The following is a 26,621-nucleotide window of genomic DNA, read 5'->3' as shown; positions in this document are numbered from 1 at the left end:
TCCGGTGGTGTCTCCGGGGCGGCTGACAGCAGATCAGAATTCTATATGTAGCTGACTGCAGCTGCTCTGGAGCCTAAATGAAGCCCGGATAGCGATAAATAATTCATTTCCCGGGAGGTAAGAGATTTCACCACATTACTACTATGATGTGAATAGCAAAGTGTGTGCATTCAATATATTTCACACTAAAGGCCAGTTCACACTGGTGCGATGCGGGAAACCCTGCGAATCCAGTGCGGGTTCCCGTATCGCACCTGAATCGCCGGCAGTTCACACTGCCCTCAGCGAACCGCTAAGGGTGTCAATACAAATGTAGATCAGTTTGCAGTGCGGACTGTGAATTTGAACGTGCGATCCAATTCTGGTGTGGGCAAAAAAGGGTCCTGCATGAGTTTGGTCTGAATGCGATGCGAATTCAGCCATACAGTTTGGTTAAATTTGCATTGCAGAGACATCGTATGTGATCTGCACAGCAATGTCTGTGCGATGGGAACTGTATGGCTGAATCCGCATCGCATTCAGACCAAACTCATGCAGGAGTCAGGACCCTTTTTTTATCCACACCAGAATTGGATCGCACGTCTGAATTCACAGTTCACACTGCGATCTGTGAACCGATCTGGGGGTGTCAATAACCAGTTCTGGACCGGAAGGATTTGCCCCCTTAATGACCAGGCCATTTTTTTGCAATCCAGCACTGCGTTACTTTAACCACTTAAGCCCCAGAAGATTTTACCCCCTTCCTGACCAGGGCCTATTTTGCGATTCGGCACTGCGTGAATTTAACGGACAATTGCGCGGTCGTGCGACGCTGTACCTAAATGAATTTGACGTCCTTTTTTTCCCACAAACAGAGCTTTCTTTTGGTGGTATTTGATCACCTGTGCGATTTTTTGTTAATGCGCTATAAACAAAAAAAGAGCGTCAATTTTGCAAAAATAACAATATTTTTCACATTTTCTTATATGAAATTCCCCCCAAAAAAATTTAAAAATCAAAATTTTTTAACATTTTCGGCCAATTTGTTTTATGCTACATATGTTTGGTAAAAAAAAAATCGCAAAAAGCGTATTTTGATTGCTTTGCGCAAAAGTTATCGCATTTACTAACAAAGGGAAAGATTTTTGTTGTTTTTTTTTAAACGCGTAATGGCGGCGATTTGCGATTTTTTTTGCGGTACTGCGACATTGCGGCGGACAGATCGGACCCTTAAATTACATTTTTGATACTTTTGGGGGTACCAGTGACATTACTGCAGTAATCAGTGCTATAAATATGCACTGTTACTGTAAAATTACACTGGCAGTGAAGGGGTTAACTTTTTTTGAGAGGGAGGGGTTAAGTGTGTCCCTAGGGGCGTGATTCTAACTGTGATTGGCTGTGGCTTGAGGTGTAGAAACAATGATCAACAGTCATACATAGTAGAACCGTATGATCACTATTCCTACACAGGGGAGAATGACAAAAATAAATACGCAATAAGCGGATTTTGATTGGTTTGCGCAAAAGTTATCGCGTCTACAAACTACGGGAAAGATTTATGTCATTTTTATTATTATTTTTTTTTACTAGTAATGGCGGCGATCTGCGCATTTTTGCTGGACTACAACATTGGACCCCTAACTGATATTTTTGACACTTTTGGGGGTACCAGTGACATTACTACAGTAATCAGTGCTAAAAATATGCACTGTTACTGTAATAATGACACTGGCAGGGAAGGGGTTAACACAGTAAGCGATCAAGGGGTTAAATGTGTACTTGGGGAAGTGTTTCTAACTGTATGGGGGCGTGGCTTGTGAAACGATCACAGAGACATGTGATTATTCCAGAGAGAAGAACGGTTGGCTGTGTTTACAACAGCTGACCGTTCTTCTCTCTCAGCGGGGAACGATCGCGGTTGTCAGACGACAATTGGAGCCACGTGCATCGGAGTCCCCGCTGACAAATGGGGGTGGGAGCGTGCCACCAGCGGCGCGAGCTTGCCCCCTAGCTGCAGGCGCTCGACCTTCATAGACCTACGTCGGTTCACGCAGGTGGGGCTGCCTGCCGCAGGAAAACTGTGGCGGGCGGTCTAGAAGTAGTTAACTTTGTATTGATACCCTTAGCCGTTCGCTGAGGGCAGTGTGAGCTGCCTCTGGGTCGGGTGCGATGCGGGAACTCACACTGGATTCGCAGGGTTTCCCACATCGCACCAGTGTGAACTGGCCCTAAATTCAGTAATTAAATAAACCATTCTAAAATATATTACATTTATTTTAACCACTTTAATACCGAGCCCTTCCACCCCCTTCCTGCCCAGGCCAATTTTCAGCTTTCAGCACTGTCACACTTTGAATGATAATTGCGCCGTCATGCTACACTGTACCCATATGAAAATGTTATAATTTTTTTCACACAAATAGAACTTTCTTTTGGTGCTATTTAATTACTGCTGGTTTTTTTATTTTTTTACAAAAAAAAAAAAGAAAATAGACAGAAAATTCTGAAAAAAAAAGTTTTTCTCACAAAATTTTGTAAATAAGTCATTTTTCTCCTTCACTGATGTGCGCTGATGAGGCAGCACTGATAGGCACTAATGGGCTGCACTGATGGGCACTGATGAGGTGGCACTTATGGGCACTGATACAGTGGCACTGATGAGGTGACACTAATATGCCACACTGATGGGCACTGATAGGTGGCACTGATATGCAACACTGATAGGCAATGACAGGCGGCTTTGATGGGCACTGATAAGTGGCACTGATGGACACTGATAGCTGGCACTGATGGGTACTTATAGGCAGCACTGGTTAGCACTGATTGGCGGCACTGATAGGCAGCACTGGGTGGTGGCACTAATGGGCACTGAATGGCTGCACTGATGGGCACTGACTGGCAGCACTGATGGGCACTGATAGGCGGCACTGATGGGTACTGATAGGCAGCAATGGTTGGCACTAATAGGCGGCACTGGTGGGCACTGACTGGGGGCATGGGTGGGCACTGATTGGCGGCACTGATGGGCACTGTGGGCAGCACTGATGGGCGGCAATGGTTGGCACTAATAGGCGGCACTGGTGGGTGGAACTGATGGGCACTTACTGGGGGCACTAATGGGCACTAAATGGGGTCACTGATTGGCACTGATTGGGTTCACTGATTGGCACTGATTGGGTTCACTGATGTACCATGTTTTATGTCATTGATGTGCATTTATTTTACTGTATTGTAATGATGATCAGTGCCCTGATTATCTGTCCTAGACTCAGGGCCGGTGCTTCCACTAGGCAAACTAGGCAGCCGCCTAGGGCGCATTGCCACCTAGGGGCGCAGCCAGGAGTCGGCACTCTCTCTCCATCATGAATGATTATTGTGAGCTGAGGGGAGAGGTGGCGGTAGGGGAGGAAGAAGGGACAGAGAAAGAAGCCAGGTGGGCAGTGGCTTTCCACCACTGTTGGAGGGGCCCCAAGAGGCAGGAATGGAGAGTGCTGCCTGCATGATTATCCACTTCAGCTGGAGCTGAACGGCCTTAACCCCAGGCAGGAAGTTACTCTCTGCACTGAGCTGGTAGGTAGCCGTTCATTTCCCTGGGTAGGTATTAAGCAGGGAGCGGAGGAGAGCTGAACCCTAGCTCGCCACTGGAGGGCGGAACCTTTACTGGGGCAGAAGCGACAAGGCACCGGAATGGTCTGAGGAGGTTGGTGATGAAGGACAAGCGGAGCTCTCTGACTGTTGCTTTTCCCTCCACCAGGAGCCGGTTGGAGCTGTGGTGAGCACTGTGGTCCAGGAGAGAAGCGTCCTGGGAGAAGGAATCAGCAGGATCACTGTGAAGGAGGGCAGAGTGGGGGCCACTCTCTTCATACCGCCCAGTTAGTGTCCCCAGAACAGGGGATCAGGGTCCCTGGGTGTTACATGGAGCATCCCTGGTATGAAAGGCAATCGGAGTCACCAGGTGTGACATGGAGGATAGGGGTCACCGGGTGTAACAGGAGTTCGGGGTCACCAGGTGTGCCATGAGAAATTGGGGTCCCTGGGTGTGCCATGGGGGATTGGGGTCCCCAAGTGTGACACGGAGGAACATCAGGGTCCCCAGGTGTGACATGGAGGAACATCAGGGTCCCCAACTGTGACATGGAAAAACATCAGGGTCTGACATAGAAGAACATTGGGGTCACTGAGTATGACAGCATGACATGGAGAAACATGGGGGTCCCTGCGTGTGACATGGAGGAACATCAGGGTCAATGGGTATGACAGCATGACATGGAGGAATATTGGGGTCCAAGGGTGTGACATGGAAAAACATCAAAGTCCCTGGGTGTGACACGGAGGGACATTAGGGTCCCCGGGTGTGACATGGAGGAATATGGGGGGTCACTGGGTATGAAAGCATAACATGGAGGAACCATCAGATCAGGGTCACTGGGTATGACATAGAGGAGTTTTTAACCCCTTTCCTTTATTTTATTTTTTTGGAGGGGGGGGGGCTCAAGTAGCTGGTCTTGCCTAGGGCGTGAAATAGTCTAGCTCCGGCCCTTCCTAGACTCCCCTGAGAGGAGGAGCCGCTGATCGGCTCTCCTCGCCACACACTCTGACAGTGTGAGGTGAGGAGAGCCGAAAAATGACAACTCATTTACATGTGACCGGGTTGTGATTGGACACAGCCGATCCCATGGGAAAAGAGCCACGTCATTGGCTCTTTACCAAGTTCGGGGTCGCGCCGTGTCCTAGGAATACTGCGTGGCCGCGATCGCCGCACTGCACGCCCCTCCCTGATGTGGATTGGGTTGGGACTGGGTTGATGGCCAACCTGTGGCATCGCTGGCACTGTCCTAAGCCTTGTTGCACTAGGAGCTTTATCATTGCTGATGTAATGGCACAGTGTGCTGTAATGAAAGCCACTCGCGCCTTCTACTGATCTTAAGTCCTTGTTCACACTTGAGCGATTAGGAATCATGAGCAGAATCGGTGCGATTACAAATCGTGGCAATACTTGCAACGCGCGTTTCGGTGCCATTCAATCTAAAAGGCATCCAAAACATGGTGCGATTTTGGCACAATTATGTCTCAGTAAAACACCATGCGAGATTCGCAGCAAAACGTGTCTATAAAATTGAGCCTGGCTCAGGGTCAATATTTGGTCCCTGAGCTTCTTTTTGGTGACAAAAGAGCATAGGGCCGCCCATTTAAGTGAATGGGCAGCCCTATGCATGACACAGGGAATCGTTTGAGAAACTCCCAAACAAAATCGCAAGTGGGAGCGTAAGTCCCCGCCCTGCGCAGTGTGAGCGGGACCTTAATCTTGATCGAGTGTTGTCTTTGACTGCTCGGTCGTTGTGCTCTCGGCACATAGACATTGGCTGCCCACTAACACATATGTACGTTGTGTGGATGTTGAAGCTAGGGATTGACCGATTATCGGCAAAGACGATATATCGAGGACCGATATGCACTTTCCCCCGATATATCGGAATCGGCCCCGGAGGTTACCGATATTGCCGATATTTCGGGAAAGTGCTTGTACCGGAGTGATGCCTTCAGCTAGAGGCATCACCCCGGTAACGGCGTCCATAGCCGAAGGTCGGCTGTCTTGTAATGACAACCGATGCGACTGAGAAGCCACTCGGCTGTCATTACAAGGAGCGGGAGGGGACGTTCCCCCCTCCCACCACCTTCCACGGCTCGCCCGGGTCTCCCGTCCCACTAGGAGACGCGGGGCAACCAGCCTGCACGGCCGCGGAAGACCCAATCAAAGCTGCATTTGGCTCTGATCGGGTCTCCATGCAAAAACCAGGAAGTGATGTCAGATTAAAAATACTTGGCGTTTTGAATGCTTTTAAGAGCTTTTAGACCCCCAGATCCCTCCACAAGAGTACCTGTGAAGAAAAAAAAAATGAAAAACATTTTTTTTTAAATGTACAAAAATATCGATGCATACCGGCCGATACCGATATGCGTTGGCCAAAATATCGGTATCGGTATTGGCAACGCAAAACCGATATCAGTTGATCAATAGTTGAAGTCCACCTATTTGCTACTGCACATACCATGGGGAAAATAATTATTCGATCCCTGCAAATTTTGTAAGTTTGCCCACTTACAAAAAAATAAAGGGTTTGTAATTTTTATCATAGGTATATTTTAAATCAGGGTTTCTCAACCAGGGTTCCTCCTGAGGTTGCTAGGGGTTCCTTGAGCAATGGGCAATTTCTGCCTCTTAGATAAGTTTCCAATGTTCCTTTTAGCTATCTGTAAGGGGGGTAATTCTTCCCAATGATGACAAGAGTAGGGAGCATTCTTCCCACTGACTGTCACACTAAAGTGTCACGAGTTGTAGATTTTAACATTTTTAGCAGAGGTTCCCCGAGACCAGACATGTATTTTAAGGGTTCCTCTGTGTTGAAAAGGTTGAGAAAGGCTGTTTTAAATGATAGAGACAGAATATCAACCAAAAAACACATGACACAAATGTTATAAACTGAATTTCTGTTCAGTGAGTCAAATAAAATGATCCCCTACCAACCAACAATAATTCTGGCTCCCACAGACTGGCTACAGTATGTGCTCATGTGGTACACAAATTAGTCCTGCCAACTTAAGAAGGTGCTCCTAAAGACAATTCATTATGCGTATAAAAGACACCTGTCCACAGAATCTCTTTCTTCCATTCAAACCTCAACATCATGGGCAAAACCAAAGAGCTGTCAAAGGACATCAGGGACAAGACTGTAGACCTGCACAAGGCTGGAATGGGCTACAAGACCATCAGCAAGAAGCTTAGTAAGCAGGAGACAACTGTTGAAGTGAATATTCGCAAATGGAAGAAATATAAAAAAATAACCATCAATCGCCCTCGGTCTGGAGCTCCATGCAAGATTTCGCCTCATGGGGTAAGGATGATTATGAGAAAGTGAGGGATCAGACCAGAACTACACGGGAGAAGCTTGTGAATGATCTCAAGGCAGTTGGGACCACAGTCACCAAACAAACCATTGGTAACACAGGACGCCACCATGGATTGAAATCCTGAAGCGCTCGCAAGGTCCCCCTCCTCAAGAATGCGCATGTACAGGCCCGTTTGAAGTTTGCCAATGAACATCTAAATGATTCAGAGAAGGATTGGGAGAAAGTGCTGTGGTCAGAAGAGGCCAAAATTGAGCTCTTTGACATTAAATACACTAATGACCCTAAGAACATTGACTCTACAGTCAAGCATGGAGGTGGAAACATTATCCTTTGGAGCTGTTTCTCTGCAAAAGGTACAGGATGACTTTGCCGCATTGAGGAGCCAATGGACAGGGCCATGTATTGTAAAATCTTGGATGAGAACCTTCTTACCTCAGCCAGAACACTGAAGATGGGTCGTAGATGGTCTTCCAGCATAACAATGACTCAAAGCATGCCGCCAAGGCAACAAAGGAGTGGCTCAAGAAGAAGCACATTAAGGTCATGGAGTGGCCTAGTCAGTCTCCAGACCTTAATCCTATAGCAAATTTATGGAGGTAGCTTAAACTTAGAGTTGCCAAGTGACAGCAAATAAACATTAAAGATTTAGAGAAGATCTGCAAAGAAGAGTGGACCAAAATCCCCCCTAAGATGTATGCAAACCCGGTAGCCAACTACAAGAAACATCTTACCTCTGTGCTTGCCAACAAGGGTTTCTCCACCACGTATTATTGTTTTGCTTGGATATCAAATACTTCTTTTTCTCACTGAACTCAATTTATAACATTTGTATCATGTGTTTTTTCTGGATTTTTGGTTTATATTCTGTCTCTATCATTTAAAATACTCATATGATAACAATTATAGACCCTTTATTTCATTAGTGGGCAAACTTACAAAATCTGCAGGGGATCAAATAATTGTTTTACGCACTGTATGTCCTGGACAATTGTTAAGGGGTTGAGATGAACTTATAAGCAACAAAAAATGTTATCTGATGATTGGGAAATAATATTTTTGGTGTTTTCTTACTTTGTTTTATAACTGTTTGTTTAGGGGATCATCTATGATGTCTGCCCAGGTGAGACCTCCATCTGAGCTTGACAATCGCTATTTCTTTACCAGACAAGTGAAATTTAGCGCCAATAGAAGACTGACAATGGAAAGAAGTGAACATGTCACAAACCCAAAACTGATCCCAGAATATAATATCTGGATGAAGAAACCTCCCGACTTCAGCGTCAGGCTGTACAAGTCACTGCCATTGCCAAGGAGGTCCGAGGACTTTGATATTGAAGAGAAGAAAAATGTGACCAAGGACACCAAGCAGTGGAATAAGCTGGAAGTGATTCCAGGTCCCCTGAACCCCATACAGCGCCCTACAAAACCACCCACGAAGTTCTTAACAAAGTTTAGACATATTGGTCCCTTCGAGGCCAGCCTTATGTGTGTTAAAAAAGGCTTTTACCCAAAGGATAGATACCAAGATCCAAAGCCACATGACTTTAGACAGGTAAGTCAATTTAGTGACAAAAGCAATGAACATAATGTGAACTACTGTATATACTGATTAGAAGGTTGAAACGTCAGTAGCACTCTGATGTGAATGTTATACACTTTTATTGGTGCAAAGTTACATACGTCATGTTTAACCACAATTTTAAGGCCACGCGGGGTCCCTTGCATAAAAGCATCAGTATATCACCTTGGGGAAGGGTTCCTACATAGTCCGAAATGTTGGCTACACATGACATATGTACGTGTATGCAGCAGGATTTCCAGCCTTTGTGCTGGATGTGGGTCTGCCAGGGTTACCACTAGCAACAACAGCACATTTAACCACTTAACCCCCTGGAGGATTTGGCTGCTCAAAGACCAGGGCCTATTTTGCAATTCGGCACTGCGTGACTTTAACAGATAATTGCGCGGTCGTGCGACGCTGTACCCAAATTAAATTTATGTCCTTTTTTTCCCACAAACAGAGCTTTCTTTTGGTAGTATTTGATCACCTGTGCGATTTTTACTTTTTGCGCTATAAACAAAAAAAGAGCAACAATTGTGAAAACATAACAATATTTTTCACTTTTTTTTATATGAAATTTAAAAAAATTTTTAAAAATCTAAATTTTTTAACATTTTAGGCCAATTTGTTTTTTGCTACATATTTTTGGTAAAAAAAAAATCACAATAAGCGTTTTTGGTTTGCGCAAAAGTTTTTGCGTTTACTAACTACGGGAAAGATTTATGTCATTTTTATTGTTTTTTTTTTACTAGTAATGGCGGCGATCTGCGATTTTTTTTGCGGGACTGTGACATTGCGGCGGACAGATCGGACCCTTGATTGGCATTTTTTACACTTTTGGGGGTACCAGTGACATTACTACAGCAATCAGTGCTATACATATGCACTGTTACTGTAAATATGACACTGGCAGGGAAGGGGTTAACTTTATTGGTGATCAGTGGGTTAAATGTATCCCTAGGGGTGTGATTCTAACTGTGGGGGGGCGTGGCTTGTGATGTAACCACAGAGACATACGATCCTACATAGCAGGATCGTATAGTCTCTGCAGTTACATCAGGGAGAATGACAGACGCCCCAGAGGTTACGCCGCGTGGCCAGGCGGCGTAACCTCTAACCAAGTGTACGAGGAGTCTGAACATCCGGAAGGCGCGCGATCCACGGCGTGGAGTCTGGACACGGGTCCCGATGGGTGTACACCTCCATTTATGCGGATATTCAACTGATTACATGTGAGTGCATTTTATGTTGCTTATTGGAATAAAGTGAGTGTCAAACGTTATCACACTAGTGGAGCTCTATTCCTTTCCTTACATGTTATTGTACCTGACTGAGCCTATGCCATTGGTCCTGCTCCGAAGCCCTTAGTGGATGTGGTGGATATTTGGCTGGTTTGCTCAGTGACGAGAGTTACTGGGCTGGTGGAGTTTGTGAGTGTGCATTGCCTTCCCCGCTCTTTCAGAGCACAGTGGTGGTGGTCGAGGTGATCCAATATATCTGCACCAACAAATTTCCCCAAGAGATACATCAGTGTGGATTTTCGCCATCCATATATATCTATTCTACGCTGCTTTGGTGGACTTATTTGTGCAGGATTTCCTGCACTGGGACTGATTATTACTTTGAATTATTATATTGAGTTATATTAAGTTATATATTCATTGCTTGGTAGGTGGAGAGTGTGTATCTTCTCCTTTTGCGCTACTGGAATATATTTTATTTTGATCTACACATATTCAATTTTGATACACAGCCATTAATGTCTAACAGAAGTGTCCACAGAAGTACCATTGCTGGAATTAAATGCGTCGGTGGCCTGGCTGCGTCTGGTGCTCTTCCCCCCTCATTGGATGTTGTAGCCTCAGGAGGCGGCTGCTGCAGCACGTTAGTGTGCGGCCCCCAACCGAATCTTTGATATGAAAATCGTAATCAAATCAAATCATGAGGCCAGTGAAGATGCGCACCTCTAGTGGGAAGTGGTCCTCCTCCTACAGGACCAATTGGTCACATTTCTGGCACAGTCTACTCTCCTCCTTGGGTTTGTAGGTCTGTCTGTACCATCCTGATTTAATTTCCAGGCTGTATGCACTCAGTCTCTACAGGTTCAGGGTCTGTCTTTGGGGTCTTGTAGCACCTCCAGGTATGGGGGCCAGTTTATTGTCTCTCTATAGTGACTGATAAGGAGTTTTGGTAACTCTTCCTCTCTCTTTTTGAATCTGGATATTTACAAGATCACTCCAGTACTTTTTAGTACAATCGGTTTTAACATGCAATTAGTTTCAAAATGTACGAGTAACAATGGAGACATACTAATTTTGTGTTTTTCTCCTCCTCAGTATGAAGTAGGAATCCTTGATTTTGCTACAAGTTATCCACGGGATCCGTTCAACCTAAAGTTCAAATTGCAAGGCTTAAGCTCCTGTAAGTATCTCTAGGTATATATTACTGATTGAATGAAGCAGAGCTCCTGAAACTATTACTTAATGTTCAATTGAACTTTCAATTTAAATCATCCGCGTACATAGAGACAAAAGCTGTGCAAAGTCTTGCAGTTAATTATTTTTCGAAAGCAGCTACAGCCTGAGTTTACTTGACAGGTTGCATTAACCACTTCAGCCCCAGAAGGTTTTACCCCCTTAATGACCAGGCCATTTTTTGTGATTCGGCACTGTGTTATTTTAACTAACAACTGCGCGGTCGCGCGGTGCTGTACCCAAATACAATTGATGTCCCTTTTTTCCCCACAAATAGAGCTTTCTTTTGGTGGTATTTGATCACCTGTGTGGTTTTTAGATTTTGCGCTATAAACAAAAAAGTGTGACAATTTTGAAAAAAACACAATATGTTTCTACTTTCTGCTATAAAACATTCCCAATAAATTTTTTTTAAAAAAATCACATTTTTTTTATCAGTTTAGGCCAATTTGTATTCTGCTACATATTTTTGGTAAAAAAAAAATCCCAAAAAAGCGTATAATAATTGGTGTGCCCAAAAGTTATAGCATTTACAAACTATGGGATAGATTTTTGGACTTTTTTTGTTTGTAATGGCGGCAATCAGCGGTTTTTAGCGGGACTGCGCCATTGCGGACAAATCTGACATTAAGTGACACTTTTTGGGGACCAGTAATACCAATACAGTGATCAGTGCTAAATAATACTGTATAAATTACACTGGCAGGGAAGGGGTAAATACTGGGGGTGATCAAGGGGTTAAGTGTGGGCCTAGTTGTGCTTACTAACCTAAGAGGTGGGGCTCTGTGAAAGGCTTGCAGAGATTGGTGATTCAGTGTAGCTAAGACACACAATCTCACTGTGCCTGTCTGACAGGAGAGCCGCCTGCTTTGTTTACATAGGCAGGCGGATTTCCTGTCAGTTTCCCCCAAGATTGCTGGAGGCCGGCAGCGATCGAGCCCGCTCCTCCCACTGCCTGACTCCCGCTGTGTCTAATCACAGCGGGAGCGTGACTCCGGTGGTGCGCTCCGCCAAGACCGCATGCACATAATCACGTACATGTACATGATTATGCGCAGCCGAGCTGCCCTTCCCCCCTGCCGCAGTCAATCTGCGTGGGGTGGTCGGTAGGGGGAAAAACTGACTTCATCTGCAGATCGAAGTTCATCCCTTTGATCTGTAGATGAAGAAACAGAAACATACAAAAAGCAACAATGTTTCTTTATATCTTAGTGTTTCAGAAGCTGAGCAATGTTTTTGATAAACATTGTCTGGCTGCTTTTTTTTTTTTACAGCTCCAATTGCCGAACTTCTTTAACACTTCAGCTGTCAACAGGGTAACCCCACTGACAGCTGCATGTGCCATCAGTTGTTAAGGACATGGCGGCCCCCGCTCCTTAACAACTAATAATTGCTAGCTTTTTGTTTTACCTTTCAGCTGTCAGTGGGGGAATCCAGCTGACAGCTGAAAGAACCGAGCCTTAAAATATTGGTTTCAGGTATCGGTGCATGTGCATGAGTACCTCAAATGCTTAGTATCGACACAGATACCAGTATCAGTGCAACAACAGTATACAGCTGCAAGAAAAAGTATGTGAACCCTTTGGAATGATATGGAATTCTGCACAAATTGGTCATAAAATGTGATCTGATCATCATCATCTAAGTCACAACAATAGACAATCACAGTCTGCTTAAACTAATAACACACAAAGAATGAAATGTTGCCATGTTTTTATTGAACACACCATGTAAACATTCACAGTGCAGGTGGAAAAAGTATGTGAACCCCTTGACTAATGACATCTCCAAGAGCTAATTGGAGTGAGATGTCAGCCAACTGGAGTCCAATCAATGAGAGGAGATTGGAGATGTTGGTTACAGCTGCCCTGCCCTATAAAAAACACACACCAGTTCTGGGTTTGCTTTTCACAAGAAGCATTGCCTGATGTGAATGATGCCTCGCTCAAAAGAGCTCTCAGAAGACCTACGATTAAGTATTGTTGACTTGCATAAAGCTGGAAAGGGTTATAAAAGTATCTCCAAAAGCCTTGCTGTTCATCCGTCCATGGTAAGACAAATTGTCTATAAATGGAGAAAGTTCAGCACTGCTGCTACTCTCCCTAGGAGTAGCCGTCCTGTAAAGATGACTGCAAGAGCACAGCGCAGACTGCTCAATGAGGTGAAGAAGAATCCTAGAGTGTCAGCTAAAGATTTACAAAAGTCACTGGCAAATGCTAACAACTCTGTTAGCGAATCTACAAGACGTAAAACACTAAACAAGAATGGATTTTATGGGAGGATACCACAGAGGAAGCCACTGCTATCCAAACAAAACATCGCTGCACGTTTACAGTTTGCACAAGAGCACCTGGATGTTCCACAGCAGTACTAGCAAAATATTCTGTGGACAGATGAAACCAAAGTTGAGTTGTTTGGCGAAAAAGAGGCACAGCACACCAACATCAAAACATCATCCCAACTGTGAAGTATGGTGGTGGGGGCATCATGGTTTGGGGCTGCTTTGCTGCGTCAGGGCCTGGACGGATTGCTATCATCAAAGGAAAAATGAATTCTCAAGTTTATCAAGACATTTTGCAGGAGAACTTAAGGCCATCTGTCTACCAGCTGAAGCTCAACAGAAGATGGGTGTTGCAACAGGACAATGACCCAAAGCATAGAAGTAAATCAACAACAGAATGGCTTAAACAGAAGAAAATACGCCTTCTGAAGTAGCCCAGTCAGAGTCCTGACCTCAACCTGATTGAGATGCTGTGGCATGACCTCAAGAAAGCGATTCACACCAGACATCCCAAGAATATTGCTGAACTGAAACAGTTCTGTAAAGAGGAATGGTCAAGAATTACTCCTGACCGTTGTGCACGTCTGATCTGCAACTACAGGAAAGGTTTGGTTGAAGTCATTGCTGCCAAAGGAGGTTCAACCAGTCATTAAATCCAAGGGTTCACATACTTTTTCCACCTGCACTGTGAATGTTTACATGGTGTGTTAACATTTCATTATTTGTGTGTTATTAGTTTAAGCAGACTGTGATTGTCTATTGTTGTGACTTAGATGATGATCAGATCACATTTTATGACCAATTTGTGCAGAAATCCATATCATTCCAGAGGGTTCACATACTTTTTCTTGCAGCTGTATATCATATTGCATCTATTCTGCACGTATTCTACAAGTGCATGGCAACTAGCAGCTTGCAGTAAAAACAGTTTTAATCATAAAGACTTTTATAATCCCCTATAGAAGGCTGAAACCATAAAACAATTGTTCATTAACAGTTTATAACATGATTATTGAATGGAATTTAAACTATTCATATCTCCACCAATTTTTTACAATTGGGTTATTTATTTAATCCTTTGGTCTCACCTTGAAGATGTTTTCAAAGAGAAAATATGCAGCAAACAGCTTTATACCTGGTGGATTATAATCATATGGGTTTACCAGCAAAATAAAAGAGAATGTGTGATTAAAATCAGGATCAATTTTAAAAATGACCAATTAAAATATTACGGTCACGTACCTGGTTGAGATCGAGCTGTAGAGAGGGCTTCTCTTGCACCTCCTGTCCAACATCCCTGGTAGGGATGACAGGAGGTGTGAGGACCAGTGGCAGACTGGCAACTTTCGGCCCAGGGGGCAAGTACAAACCAGAGGCCCATGGTGCAGCGACTCGGCCTCCTTCCCACTTTCCCTTACCTCCCCTCCCCCTCTCCCAATCCTCCTCCTGACCCCCATTACAAGCTGAAGCCCTGACCCCCATTCCGAACTGTAGAGAGGGCTTCTCTTGCACCTCCTGTCCAAAATCCCTGATAGTGATGACAGGAGGTGTGAGGACCAGCGGCAGACTGGCAACTTTCGGCCCAGGGGGCAAGTACAAACCAGAGGCCCATGGTGCAGCGACTCGGCCTCCTTCCCACTTTCCCTTACCTCCCTTCCCATTCTCCCAATCCTCCTCCTGACCCCCATTCCAAGCTGAAACCCTGCTCCAGATACTCTCTACTTAATGACCTGGTGGGGGGAGGTGGGACAGCTCGTTTGGGGCTGGCCGGGGCAAAAGAGTCTCCATTGGGGCATGGAGCTGGCCTCTGCTCAGACACAGTTTACACCATCAATGCTGGGGGAAGGGGGGGGGGGAGCCTGTGCTTTGTCCTTGCCTTCAATTCGCACTCAGTAGGCCAGCAGCAGGGGACTTTTTACTTCTCTTCATCAGGAATCCTTTAGGCATGTCTGTGGTAGAAGCGATGCAGTCTTTTTACGGGGCATCAGAGTGGCCCAGGGGGCAATTGCCCCCCTGCCCCCTGGCCCAGTCCTCCCCTGTTGAGGACACGGAGAGGCACGAAGGCCAGTATATCAGGCAGCGCCAGCTGAGATTTGCAGGAAACAGATGACCGTGGAGCAACAGGCAGGAACCAGGAACTGCAACACAGTGAGGCTTGATCAGCAGGCAGGAACGTAGCCAGGACACAAGCCACAAGGTCATCAACAGCCGGGCAGAGAATGTACAGGAACATAAGACAGAAGCAGAGTCAGGATACAGGCCCAGAGTCAGTATACATTTGGCAAAAACAGGAATTGGCGCAAGTTCAGACATGCAGTATATTCTCGAACAGTCTATATTCAATTGTTGAATGATATTGGATAAATGGGCATAAATAGGCATAAATCCAGGAGTATCAGTGGGTGTCCAGTGGTGGACGGGTGTTCCTGGAAAAAGGGGGGACATTTTCTGGTCTGGTACCTGTACACTGGTGGCTGCTGGTGATGACGAGGGAAGCGGCACTGTCGAGGAAGCAAGAGAGGAGAAAACCACAAGCGCCTACTAAGTGTAGCAGTAAAAGCTACTTTACAACATGTAGATTAAAATTACTCACAAAGGTGGGTAAAAACAGACATGTAATGGCAGGAGGTGGTCCTTCACTTCCGCAAACGAAGGGGGGGGGGTTCCTTGGGGACGATGTCCGGCATCAGATATAGGCAGCAGAATTCACCATGGTTTGAACCGAGGGTGAAGGCCATTTACCCTCACAAGAGCTGCTGAATAAGATGGGTTCTCTGTTTTGCCACGACTCTTCTAGCTGCTAGGTCCCCACTAACACACCTGTGTAACTTTAAATGTTAGCATGCTACCACTATACCACCCTTTTTCAACTAGGGTGCCGTGGCACCCTGATGTAATGTGCCTCCTGGGTTCTTCAGGGGTGCCTTGGCAAAATGCCTATAAATTGCAACAAATTGCCACAGGTTTTAACTTTGCAGTATTACAACCCCGGGCACCGTGCAGGTCAAGCCACTGGCATCCTGACAACCAATTACATCACTGGTTGATAAGGAGAATGACAGGTGCTTGCATAGCATCCTCGTTTATTCTTCCCCTGTCCATCAGCGCATGGGTCACATTGGCAAGTAGAAGAAGAGACACTGAAGGGGAAGAGAAGCGCTAGAATACTAGTCAGTACCAGTTTGCAATTGTGAAGGAATAATTCACTTCTAATGTTGGATGGCCCATGTGTATGGATGTTGCTGCTATGTGTAAAACTATTAGTTTAATTTTTTTTTTACATTTTAGAATGGGGCGCCTCATGATTGTGCAGAATTTTAAAGGGTGCCGCAACTGAAAAAAGGTTGAGAAATGCTGACTATACAACAGTACACAGAAAATAGGTCACAAGCAACTGCATGTTAGATAAAATAAGTACATTGTAATAAGGCAGGTCAAACACAAAACATAAAAAAGTAGGCAGGCAACTGAACACGGTCAAAGATACTGAACTAATTAGACTGAACACTGGCAAGGGCTAAAAATATGAACACAAGATACTTACTGGGGGGGGGGGGGGGGGGGGATGGTGAACCTTTGGTGGAATCCAGGATGCAGAAAGATCTGGGGGCCCTAGTAGATCACAAGCTCAGGAAAAGCATGCAATGCCAAGCTGCAGCAAGCAAAGCTAGCAAAATATTAACATTAAAAAGGGTATAAACTCAAGAAATAAGACTAGTAATTCTACCACTCTACACAAAACTCTGGTCTTTCCATATCTTGAGTATGCCATCCAGTTCTGGTCACCAGTCCTCAGGAAGGATTTGCTGAAGCGGGAGAGAGTCCAGAGAAGGGCAGCAAAGCTACTTAAGGGGGCTTGAGGATCTATGAATATATCTCAATGGTAATTCTAGCATAGAGAGAAAACTATTTAGACACATGGCTACTCTATGAAGCTAGAAGAAAAGTGATTAACCTTAACCTGTGTAGGGAATTCCTTACTGTCATAGCAGTACTGGTGTGGAACTCCCTTCCACAGTTGGTGGTATCAGAGGGGAGTGTCGATAATTTTTAGAAACTCTTAAATGGGCTTCTTAGTGAACACAGTATACAGGAAATGGTATTGACATCAACTCGCCCACACAGGTTGGATTAGTGTCTTTAGTCAGCCTTACCAGCTACACTATATGGTCAAAAGTATTGGGACACCTGCCTTTACACGCACGTGAACTTTAATGGCATCCCAGTCTTAGTCTGTAGGGTTCAATATTGAGTTGGCCAACCCTTTGCAGCTATAACAGCTTCTGGGAAGGTTGTCCACATGGTTTAGGAGTGTGTCTGACCATTCTTCCTGAAGTGGTTTTGTGAGGTCAGGCACTGATGTTGGACGAGGAGGCCTGGCCTTCGCCCTAATTCACCCCAAAGGTGTTCTATCAGTTTGAGGTCAAGACTTGACTTGATCAGGTTGAGGCAGGCCAGTCAAGTTCCTCAACCTCAAACTTGCTCATCCATGTCTTTATGGACCTTGCTTTGTGCACTGGTGCGCAGTCATGTTGGAACAGGAAGGGTCCATCCCCAAACTGTTCCCACAAAGTTGGGAGCATGAAATTGTCCAAAATGTCTTGGTATGCTGACACCTTAAGAGTTCCCTTCACTGGAACTAAGGGGCAAAGCCCAACCCCTGAAAACAACCCCACACCATAATCCCCCTCCACCAAATGATTTGGACCAATGCACAAAGCAAGGACCTCACAAATGCGCTTCTGGAAGATTGGTCAAACACTCCCATAGACACACTCCTAAACCTTGTGGACAGCCTTCCCAGAAGAGTTGAAGCTGTTATAGCTGCAAAGGGTGGACCAACTCAATATTGAACCCCACGGACTAAGACTGGGATGCCATTAAAGTTCATTTACGTGTAAAGGCGTCCCAATGCTTTTGACAATATAATGTAGTAAGGTATATTCATAGTCATTAGTTACTGTAGAGAGGCAAAGTAGAATGATAAGCATATGGGTTTCCTTTAATTTTTATTGTTTTGAATGAAAAGCTTTACTTTACTATGCCTTGTAGTTTTTCTTATACTTTTTTTTGCGTGCTTACATACCGTATTACTGTCCTTATTCTAGCATATGAGCTTCCACCGTTAGAAGAAAAAAAGAAGAGAGGCAAGGTGAAGCATTTTGTGTTACATAAGCCTGCAGATCCTACATGGGATAGGAAACTCATTTTACCGAAAAATCCCTGGCCACCAAAATCTGCCTCCTATACGGTTAGTGTATAATATTTTTATTTGTATTTTTTTTTTCCAAGCATGAAGAAGCCCGGAGGTGCTGTGTGGCAGGGGTTTCCTGGATCACAAGGCTGTGCGAACAGAATCACAAATATTACTATTGTACCATCAAATTAAACAAGCAAAACTAATTTTTGTTATTGATGGATTCATTTGCATCAGATTTTAGTCACATGCAAGTAGGCAATAACATATTTTGCATTAAGGGGATCACCTTGTTTTTTTTTTTTTTTAACCACTTCTGGACCGGAAGATTTTCCCACTAATGACCAGGTCATTTTTTGCGATTCAACATTGCATTACTTTAATGGACAATTGCGTGGTCGTGCGATGCTGTACCCAAATAAAATTGATGTCTTTTTTTTCCCACAAATAGAGCTTTCTTTTGGTGGTATTTGATCACCTGTGCGATTTTTATTTTTTGCTCTATAAACAAAAAAAGAGCAACAATTCTGAAAAAAACACAATATTTTTCACATTCTGCTATAGAACATTCCCAAAAAAAAAAATTTCAAAATCAAAATTGTTTAACATTTTATGGCAATTTGTTTCCTACTACATATTTTTGGTAAAAAAAAAAAATCGCAATAAGCGTATTTTAATTGGTTTGCACAAAAGTTATCGTGTCTACTAACTACGGGAAAGATTTTTTTTTTTTACTAGTAATGGCGGCGATTTGCGATTTTTAACGGGACTGCGACATTGCGGTGGACAGATCTGACCCCTAACTGACATTTTTGACACTTTTGGGGGGACCAGTGACATTACTACAGTAATCAGTGCTAAAAATATGCACTGTTACTGTAATAATGACACTGGCAGGGAAGGGGTTAACACAGTGGGTGATCAAGGGGTTAAATGTGTACATAAGGGTGTGTTTCTAACTGTATGGGGGTGTGGCTTGTAAAATGATCACAGAGACCTGTGATCCTATATAGAAGGATCACAGGGGCTCTATGAACATTCCAGGGAGAAGAACGGCCAGATGTGTTTGCAACAGCTGACCGTTCTTCTTTCTCAGCGGGAAGCGATCGCGGGTGGCAGGCGGCAAAAGGAGCTGCCTGCCCCGTGCATCGGAGTCCCCACTGTGCGCTCGCCCCCTAGCTGCAGGCGCGCGACCGACGTAGCCCTATGTCGGTTCACACAGGTGGGGCTACCTGCCGCAGTATATCTGCGGCGGGCGGTCCGGAAGTGGTTAATAAGTTACTACAAAGACCCTCGATGTGCAGTAACCAGTGCACCCAGTATATTCTCACCTTTTATTCCTGACATCTTGCTAAATAGCTGCTTTCTATTGTCAAACATAATAAAGGTACAACTAACAGGTACAATTTCGGATGCCACATTAGGATATATCCATCGAGATGTACAACTACCTAAACTGTGTTGTAACTCCGAAGCAGAAGCACTTAGGTGTTTACATGTACCTTTGCCGAGCATTATGAGCGCCTCACAAACCCTAAATCCCAGGAATGCTGTATTTTGCACAATTTTAAATTTTGCTAGCCTGGCCCCTCTCACCTTCTGCAAGTTCATGGGCATTCAGAGCCAGCAACAGATACAGACCAGACAGGGGGCATTGTGACATCAATTAGTTGTCATCCTTCCCTTGGAAGTGCTATATGTAGGAGGTGTTCATAGTTCACTTTAAACAGGTTGTAAACCTCAGACATGAAATGTGAACAAAGCATATCCCTCCATAGTGTGTACTTGTCTCAATCCAGAGCACTAAGTGTAATTTCTGTCTGCTGCTTCGTTCCTCTGCTATCAGCATGAACAAGTTTTCCAAACACCAAGAGAAAAAAGGTGACAGGGGAAGGACCTCCAGCTGATTGATGGCCACAGTTCTGGTCCTGTGTGCTGTGTAAATGGGGGTCCCTTCCATCCAATCAGCTCTCAGAGTTCTCCTCATTGAGCTCTGCTGAGTGTAACTTCAGCTCTCTGCCCCTTTTTTCTGACAGCACAGGCAAGCTGTATAATTTCTGGACTTTGAAGGGTTGTAGTGAAGAAAATACTGCAGATAAACAGGTACAACTTATATAGAAGGATTTGTTTAAAGTGGAAGTAAATCCTCCTCTGCAACTTGTACCTATAGGTAAGCCTATGATAAGGCTTACCTATAGGTACTGTAAATATCTCCTAAACTTGCACCATTTAGGAGATATTTACCTTGCATGCAGCGAGTGACATCACTGGCGCCTGCGCTCTATAGGAACAGCCGCTCGTGCCGTTCCTTCAGAGCCCTGTGCGGTGAACGTCGGCTCCTGTGTCGAGTGACGACATCACGGCTCCAGCCAATCAGATGGCCGGATGCCGCAAACCGGGAAGAAGGGCGACCGAACATGTCACCCATGAGGGTAGGTGAGCGGGCGGCACTGCGGGGCTTCGTTCTAAGGTAAGTATTTCATAATGAGTTAGGATGCGATGCATACTAGCTCATTATGTGTTTGTCTTTCAGGTGTTTTTTTTTTTTTTTTTTTTTCGGAGGTTTACAACCTCTTTAATCTCTGTGTATCACCTGAGGCCAATCACTACACTGGGTATATGCAGAGCCGGTGCTAGACTATTATGTGCCCAAGGCAAAACCAGCTACTTGTATCCCCCCAAAAAAATAAAACTTCACCTGTAGTTCTACTCTACCCCTCCTAGCACACATCCTCTTTCTTGCAAATTTTCAACCCTAGCACAATTCCCCCCCCCCCCTGAATCCATCCTCCTAGCACAAATCCCCCCTCCTAACACAACCCCCCATCCCCTCCCCTAACTAACATACCCCCAATCCCCTAGCAGAAATCTCCCCCCAATCCCCCCTCCTAGTACAAAACCCCCCTAATCCCCTCTCTTAGAACCCCCCCCCCAATCCGCCATCCTAGCACAAATACCCCCAGCACCAATCGTCTTCCTTCAATCCCCCCACCTAGGATAAATTCCCCCAAATTCCTCCCCTAGCTAAAACCCCTCCAAATTACCCGTCCCAGCATACAATCCTCCCACCTTACCCAAATCCCTCCCCCTTTTAGCACATATCCCCTCAAACCTCCCTCCTACTCATAGCAAATATCCCCCTATTTCCTCTCCAAGCACGAACCCCCCCCCCCCCATCATCCCCAATACCCTTCCCAACACAATTAGCCCCCCTGCACAAAAGTCTCATCTCAGAACAAATGATTGTTACCCCCCCCCCTTTCATTGTGTACAGTTCCCCCAGCCTGTAAGCTCCCCCACCCCTAACTTACAGGTGGGAAACCAGGTAGAGGTGTGGGTTGTGCTGTGCTCTCTCTCCTGTCAGTGGAGCGATCCTCCATACAGCAGATGACACACAATCGCTCTTCGATCGGGCTGTACACAGTTTGATTACCAATTCATAGAATATTGGTTCTGTGCTGTCACATACCAGCTCTTAAGCCTCAAACAAACTAGTAAGTGCATATAATAAATGAAGAAATGTGAATGCAAACATACGAGATCCCAATAGATGAAAACAAATAACTCACACGAGTGTACAAAAAACGAACAATTATAGCTCAAAGAAGTGAAGAAAATATTGAATCAATATATACAATATAAAGTATACAATTTAAATGAAGAAATGTGAATATATAATTGCCAGATCGTGATCGATGAAGAAAAATAGCCTACATTGAAAATATTGAATCAAAAAACATCCAATGAAAGAAAATAATCAATGAACTATAGTGCTACATAATCATAATAAGTCCATGCATGTAGTGAAAACAAGTGATGGACCAAAACATCAAAAAGTCCAATGTAAATAGAAGTAGGTGCAAGCAGTGGCGTCACGGTGGGGCAACATTATACTGTGCCCCCCTATGTGCCCCCCCAACAGGATCCTGGCCACCTCCTGCTCTGGGATAGGGGGTCGGTAAGCCCAGATTGTGGGGGTCCTGACCTGCCATCCCTGAGCATCCCTGTGAGGAACGGAGCAGGCTAGCACTAGAGGAAGTGGAGCCGTTGCTTCCTATATAGCGCCGTCTCCTGTCACAGGCGGAGTGATACCAAATGTACTTCGCCTGTGACAGGTCACAGGAGCAATACGAGAAACATCAGCTCTGCTCTCTTCTGCAGCTGCATGCATCCACCAGTGCTGCACTCCATTGGTATCTCAGAGGAGCCAGCAGTACCCACCAGCAGTACCAGCCAGCGTTTCCCACCAACAGTACCAGCTAGCATGAAATTGATAAAAGTGTTAAGACCGCCGCCACTATCGCGGCTGGCCTACACTTTCATAACTGTGGTTGGCAGGTCTCACTATTCTTCCCTACCTCCTCTGCGCTGAGAGCATAATCAATACTAGCCTAAATTACTGCGTAAACTGGCACCAATATTTGACTTTATTGCTGTGTAAACTGGCACCAATACTAGGGGTTATTACTGCATAAACTGGCACCAATACTAAGGGCTATTACTGCGTAAACTGGCATAAATTCTAGGGGCTATTACTGCATTGACTGCCACCAATACTAGGGGTTAATACTGCATAAACTGGCACCAATACTAGGAGCTATTATTGCATTAACTGGCACAATACTATGTGCTAATACTTCGTAAACTGGCACCAATACTATGAGCTATTACTGCGTAAACTGGCACCATTACTAGGGGTTATTACTGCATAAACTGGCACCAATACTAGGGGCTATTACTGCATAAACTGGCACCAACACTAGGGGTTATTACTGCATAAACTGGCACCAATACTAGGGGCTATTACTGCATAAACTGGCACCAATTGAAATCTGGGGGGGCTTAGCAAACTACAACACCCCTCTAGATCCGGCCATGGCAGGGAGAAGGAAAACCTGCGGCCGTGGCTACGCCCTAGGCGGACGTGCACCCTAGGCAGCTGCCTAGTTTGCCTAGTGGTAGCACCAGTTTTCAACCACTTTAAGAAGAAATTTCTGCATTATGCTCTCCTTAAATGATGGCTCTTGATGAAGTCACAATGACCAATAAAAAGCAATTGGAGGCTGAAAAGGGTTGGCCAGCTCTCAATTTTCTCATAAAGGTAAATTTGCATGTTAAAAGCAGCAGATCTTTAATGTTCTGATAATATGTTGTGTTTAGAGACATAGAAGACAGCGGGGTGTCCATAGCGCATTCATGGATCGAGTTGAAGAAAAGTTCAATGCCAGTAACCAGCAAGTAAGTGATGTACGTTATATGTGTCTATGGGGAGACAGCTGATGAGGGTTTAAGGGGTTGTTCTAAGCATTCCCCCCTATAAAGGTTCACAGGTGCTAAAGAAATTCAATTTCCAGAATGTTCTGGCAGGCCAGGCCAAGAAAAGACATTCAATGACCCTTTACTATCTCAGCACTAGAGGTCAAAGAAAAACATTTTGTGAGGATGTTCCCAAACCAATATCATACATTTACTGCACCACCAGGACTTACAGGAGCCAGTATATGCCTTTGGTAGACATGAGTTGGATAATGGAAAATGTGCTCATTCACCTAAGTCAATTGCATTATTTACCCCTTGGGTGAATATTTCTTTTCACCCAGTGGTAATAGTAAACTGGAAAAAAAGTAGTTCCAAAGCACTTTGGCATTGAAAATGGGGTGAACCAATGAAAACTATCATTAAAGCGGAGTTCCGGCCTATTTTGCAACTTTAGTGATTCCTGGAGTGCTTGCTATGCTGATCAACAATTGGGCATTTTCAATTTTTTTCGGGGGTCCCTTACCTTATTTTCAGGGCATTTTTTGATTCTTCTTCCTCCTTCTCCCCCTCTGTGGCCACCACTTCCGCCTTTGCATTGCATCCTGGGAGCTGTTTGTCATCACTCCCAGGAGGCTGGAATCAGGAAGAACTCCCAGAACACTCCCTGGAATCAGGAAGAAGGACACATCAGATTACACTGCAGCTTCAGATGCCCATATCCAAGATGGCCGCGCCCACACAGTGTTTTTAAAAGTAAGATTTTGACTAAAATCCAATACTGTACACCTTGTAAGTATGAGAATAGTGGTTCTGTAAAGGGCGATGGATTAGTATTATAGGGATATTTTTAGTTAAAAAAGGTATTTGAGGCCGGAACTCCGCTTTAATATCCAACAAACCCTAGCTCACAATAAACGAAGGACAGATTTACTGCAAAACGTGACTATGTGACAAATTATTTCAGTCATCTCTAGCCTTTGATTTGCCTTTTCACCAGGATATTCTTAAAAAGTCAGTCTTGGAAAAACAAACCAATTCATGTATGTGTACAAAACCAAATGTTTCCAGTCTTGATGGAGCAGTGGTTGAATTGTGACCCTCAAACACAACATGCATAGACAGCATAAAATAACCTACATCCAAAACTATTTTTTGAGTGGCCTGAAACAAAGTTCCAGGTCTTCACTGCCTTTTCAGCTGGACTACTGTACTTGTCACTGCAATTGGAATACAATATACTCAAAGGGGTTGATTTACTAAAGGTAAACTTTGCAAAGAGCAGCTGCTCCAGAGCTAAGTAAATGAGCAGAAGCTCTGCTAACTTCCATCATCCAATCATGTGTAAGCAAAAATGCTGTTTTTATTCCCTTGCATGTGATTGGGTATTCTTTGCAAAGTGATGCCTTACTTCATTTACTAAACTCTGGAGCAACTGTACTTGCAGAGTGCACAGTCTTTTTGCCTTTAGTAAATCAACACCAAAGGCTGGTGGCACAAGCAGTTCAGCTGGAAACCAGTGAACACCAGGCAGGTGGTCAAACTATCCCAACCAATAAATCTATTTCGGGGATTTCTTTCGAACTTTTCTAGTGAGTTCAAATACACAAAGTCTGCTCCATAAAGACAGATTTTGATGAGTTTGCTGTGGAGGAACTCAAGTATCCTGCACAGGGCAGCCATCAGGGGGGGGACAGCCCATACACATGTAGGGGGCCCAGGCGTTCCGAGGGGCCCGGCCGCCCAGGCCCCAACCAACGAGACCGAGATGTTACTGCTGTAGTAACTAGCAATTGCTAAAGCAAGGCGGCTGCAGAGTAGGTCAATGCAGCTGAAGGGATGTCTCTTTGCTGGATTGCACTGTCTCTTTGCTTAAAATATGAGGCTGTCTCTTTGCTGTATTGGGATGTCTCTTCGCTGAATATACGAGGCCCTCTCTTTACTGGATTGGGATGTGTCTTTGCTGAATATATGAAGCCCTCTCTTTACTGGATTGGGATGTGTCTTTGCTGAATATATGAGGCCATCTCTTTACTGGATTGGGATATCTCTTTTATGAATATATAAGGCTGTCACTTTACTGGATTGAGATGTCTATTTGCTGAATATATGGGGATGTCTCTTTGCTGGATTAGATTCATTTTCATGTATTAAGTTGTAAAAAAGTTAAAATAGAAGTGGGTGCACTGAAGGACTCGGTGGGATGGCCAGTGGGCGGGCCCTGCGGAATGAGGTGCCCAGGCCTTAAGTTGTGTATGGGGCCCCACAATTTCTGATGGCTGCCCTGATCCTGCACAAAGCCCTAAATTCCACCCTACGGAATACCTTTGGAATAAATTGGAATGATGATTGTGAGCCAGGCCTTCTCGAGCAATATCAGTACCATCAGGCCTCTCAAATGTTCTTTTCGTTGAATGGTCACAAATTCCACGGATGCCTACAGGTTCTTTTGGAAAACCTTCCCAGAAGGGTGGAAGCTGTTGCATCCGCAAAGGAGGGGCATGTATATTAATGTCCGTGGTTTTGGAATCCAGCAAGCAACTTTGAGACAAGCAGCCCATATGGATTCAGTCACATCCCATTTCTTATGCCTCTAACCAGGCTTGCCAGATGAGCCATTAAAACGAAATTGTTGGCTGCAAGCTACACAAAAATGTCCTCTTTGAGATACTGTACTGTTAGATGCTCAATGACTTTCACTTCAGCTTTTCAAATGAATGATACGTCTTTTTTTTTTTCAGAATTTTTCTTAAGACCAGGGAGAGTTGGTCCAAGACTAAAGGAAGTTTCTTGAAGTTTCAGAACATAATGCTTCAGCTATGAAAAGTCAATGGGTGATGATACAATGGATCCATAGAATACAATTTATTCAGGGAGATAATAGATTATATGGATGGACCAGACTATGGCGCTGGTCCACTTAAATTTGTTTTTGGAATCTTATATTGAAGTGAGAACTCT

At 44.6% G+C, this 26,621-nt stretch overlaps 1 protein-coding gene across 1 annotated transcript; it reads left to right on the top strand.

Moving 5' to 3' along the window:
• LOC309556636 (uncharacterized protein C7orf78) lies at positions 1-26,621 on the top strand. Its single transcript, XM_082259077.1, has 6 exons — positions 1-117; positions 7,987-8,443; positions 10,789-10,873; positions 18,316-18,458; positions 23,565-23,642; positions 26,402-26,621. Exons 2-6 carry the CDS (start codon positions 7,997-7,999, stop codon positions 26,411-26,413), a joined length of 765 nt encoding a protein of 254 aa, XP_082115203.1. The 5' UTR covers positions 1-117; positions 7,987-7,996; the 3' UTR covers positions 26,414-26,621.

Source organism: Pelophylax lessonae, assembly GCF_965119305.1.
Source record: "Pelophylax lessonae genome assembly, chromosome: 5".
Classification (NCBI taxonomy): Eukaryota; Metazoa; Chordata; class Amphibia; order Anura; family Ranidae; genus Pelophylax; species Pelophylax lessonae.
This window is presented reverse-complemented; position numbering and strand designations above follow the sequence as displayed.

Coding starts and splice junctions, on each gene's coding strand:
- LOC309556636 (XM_082259077.1), top strand. CDS start 7,997: ATGATGTCTGCCCAGGTGAGACCTCCATCTGAGCTTGACAATCGCTAT. Junction 8,444..10,788: donor AGCCACATGACTTTAGACAG/GTAAGTCAATTT, acceptor TCTCCTCCTCAG/TATGAAGTAGGAATCCTTGA. Junction 18,459..23,564: donor CAAAATCTGCCTCCTATACG/GTTAGTGTATAA, acceptor TGTTGTGTTTAG/AGACATAGAAGACAGCGGGG.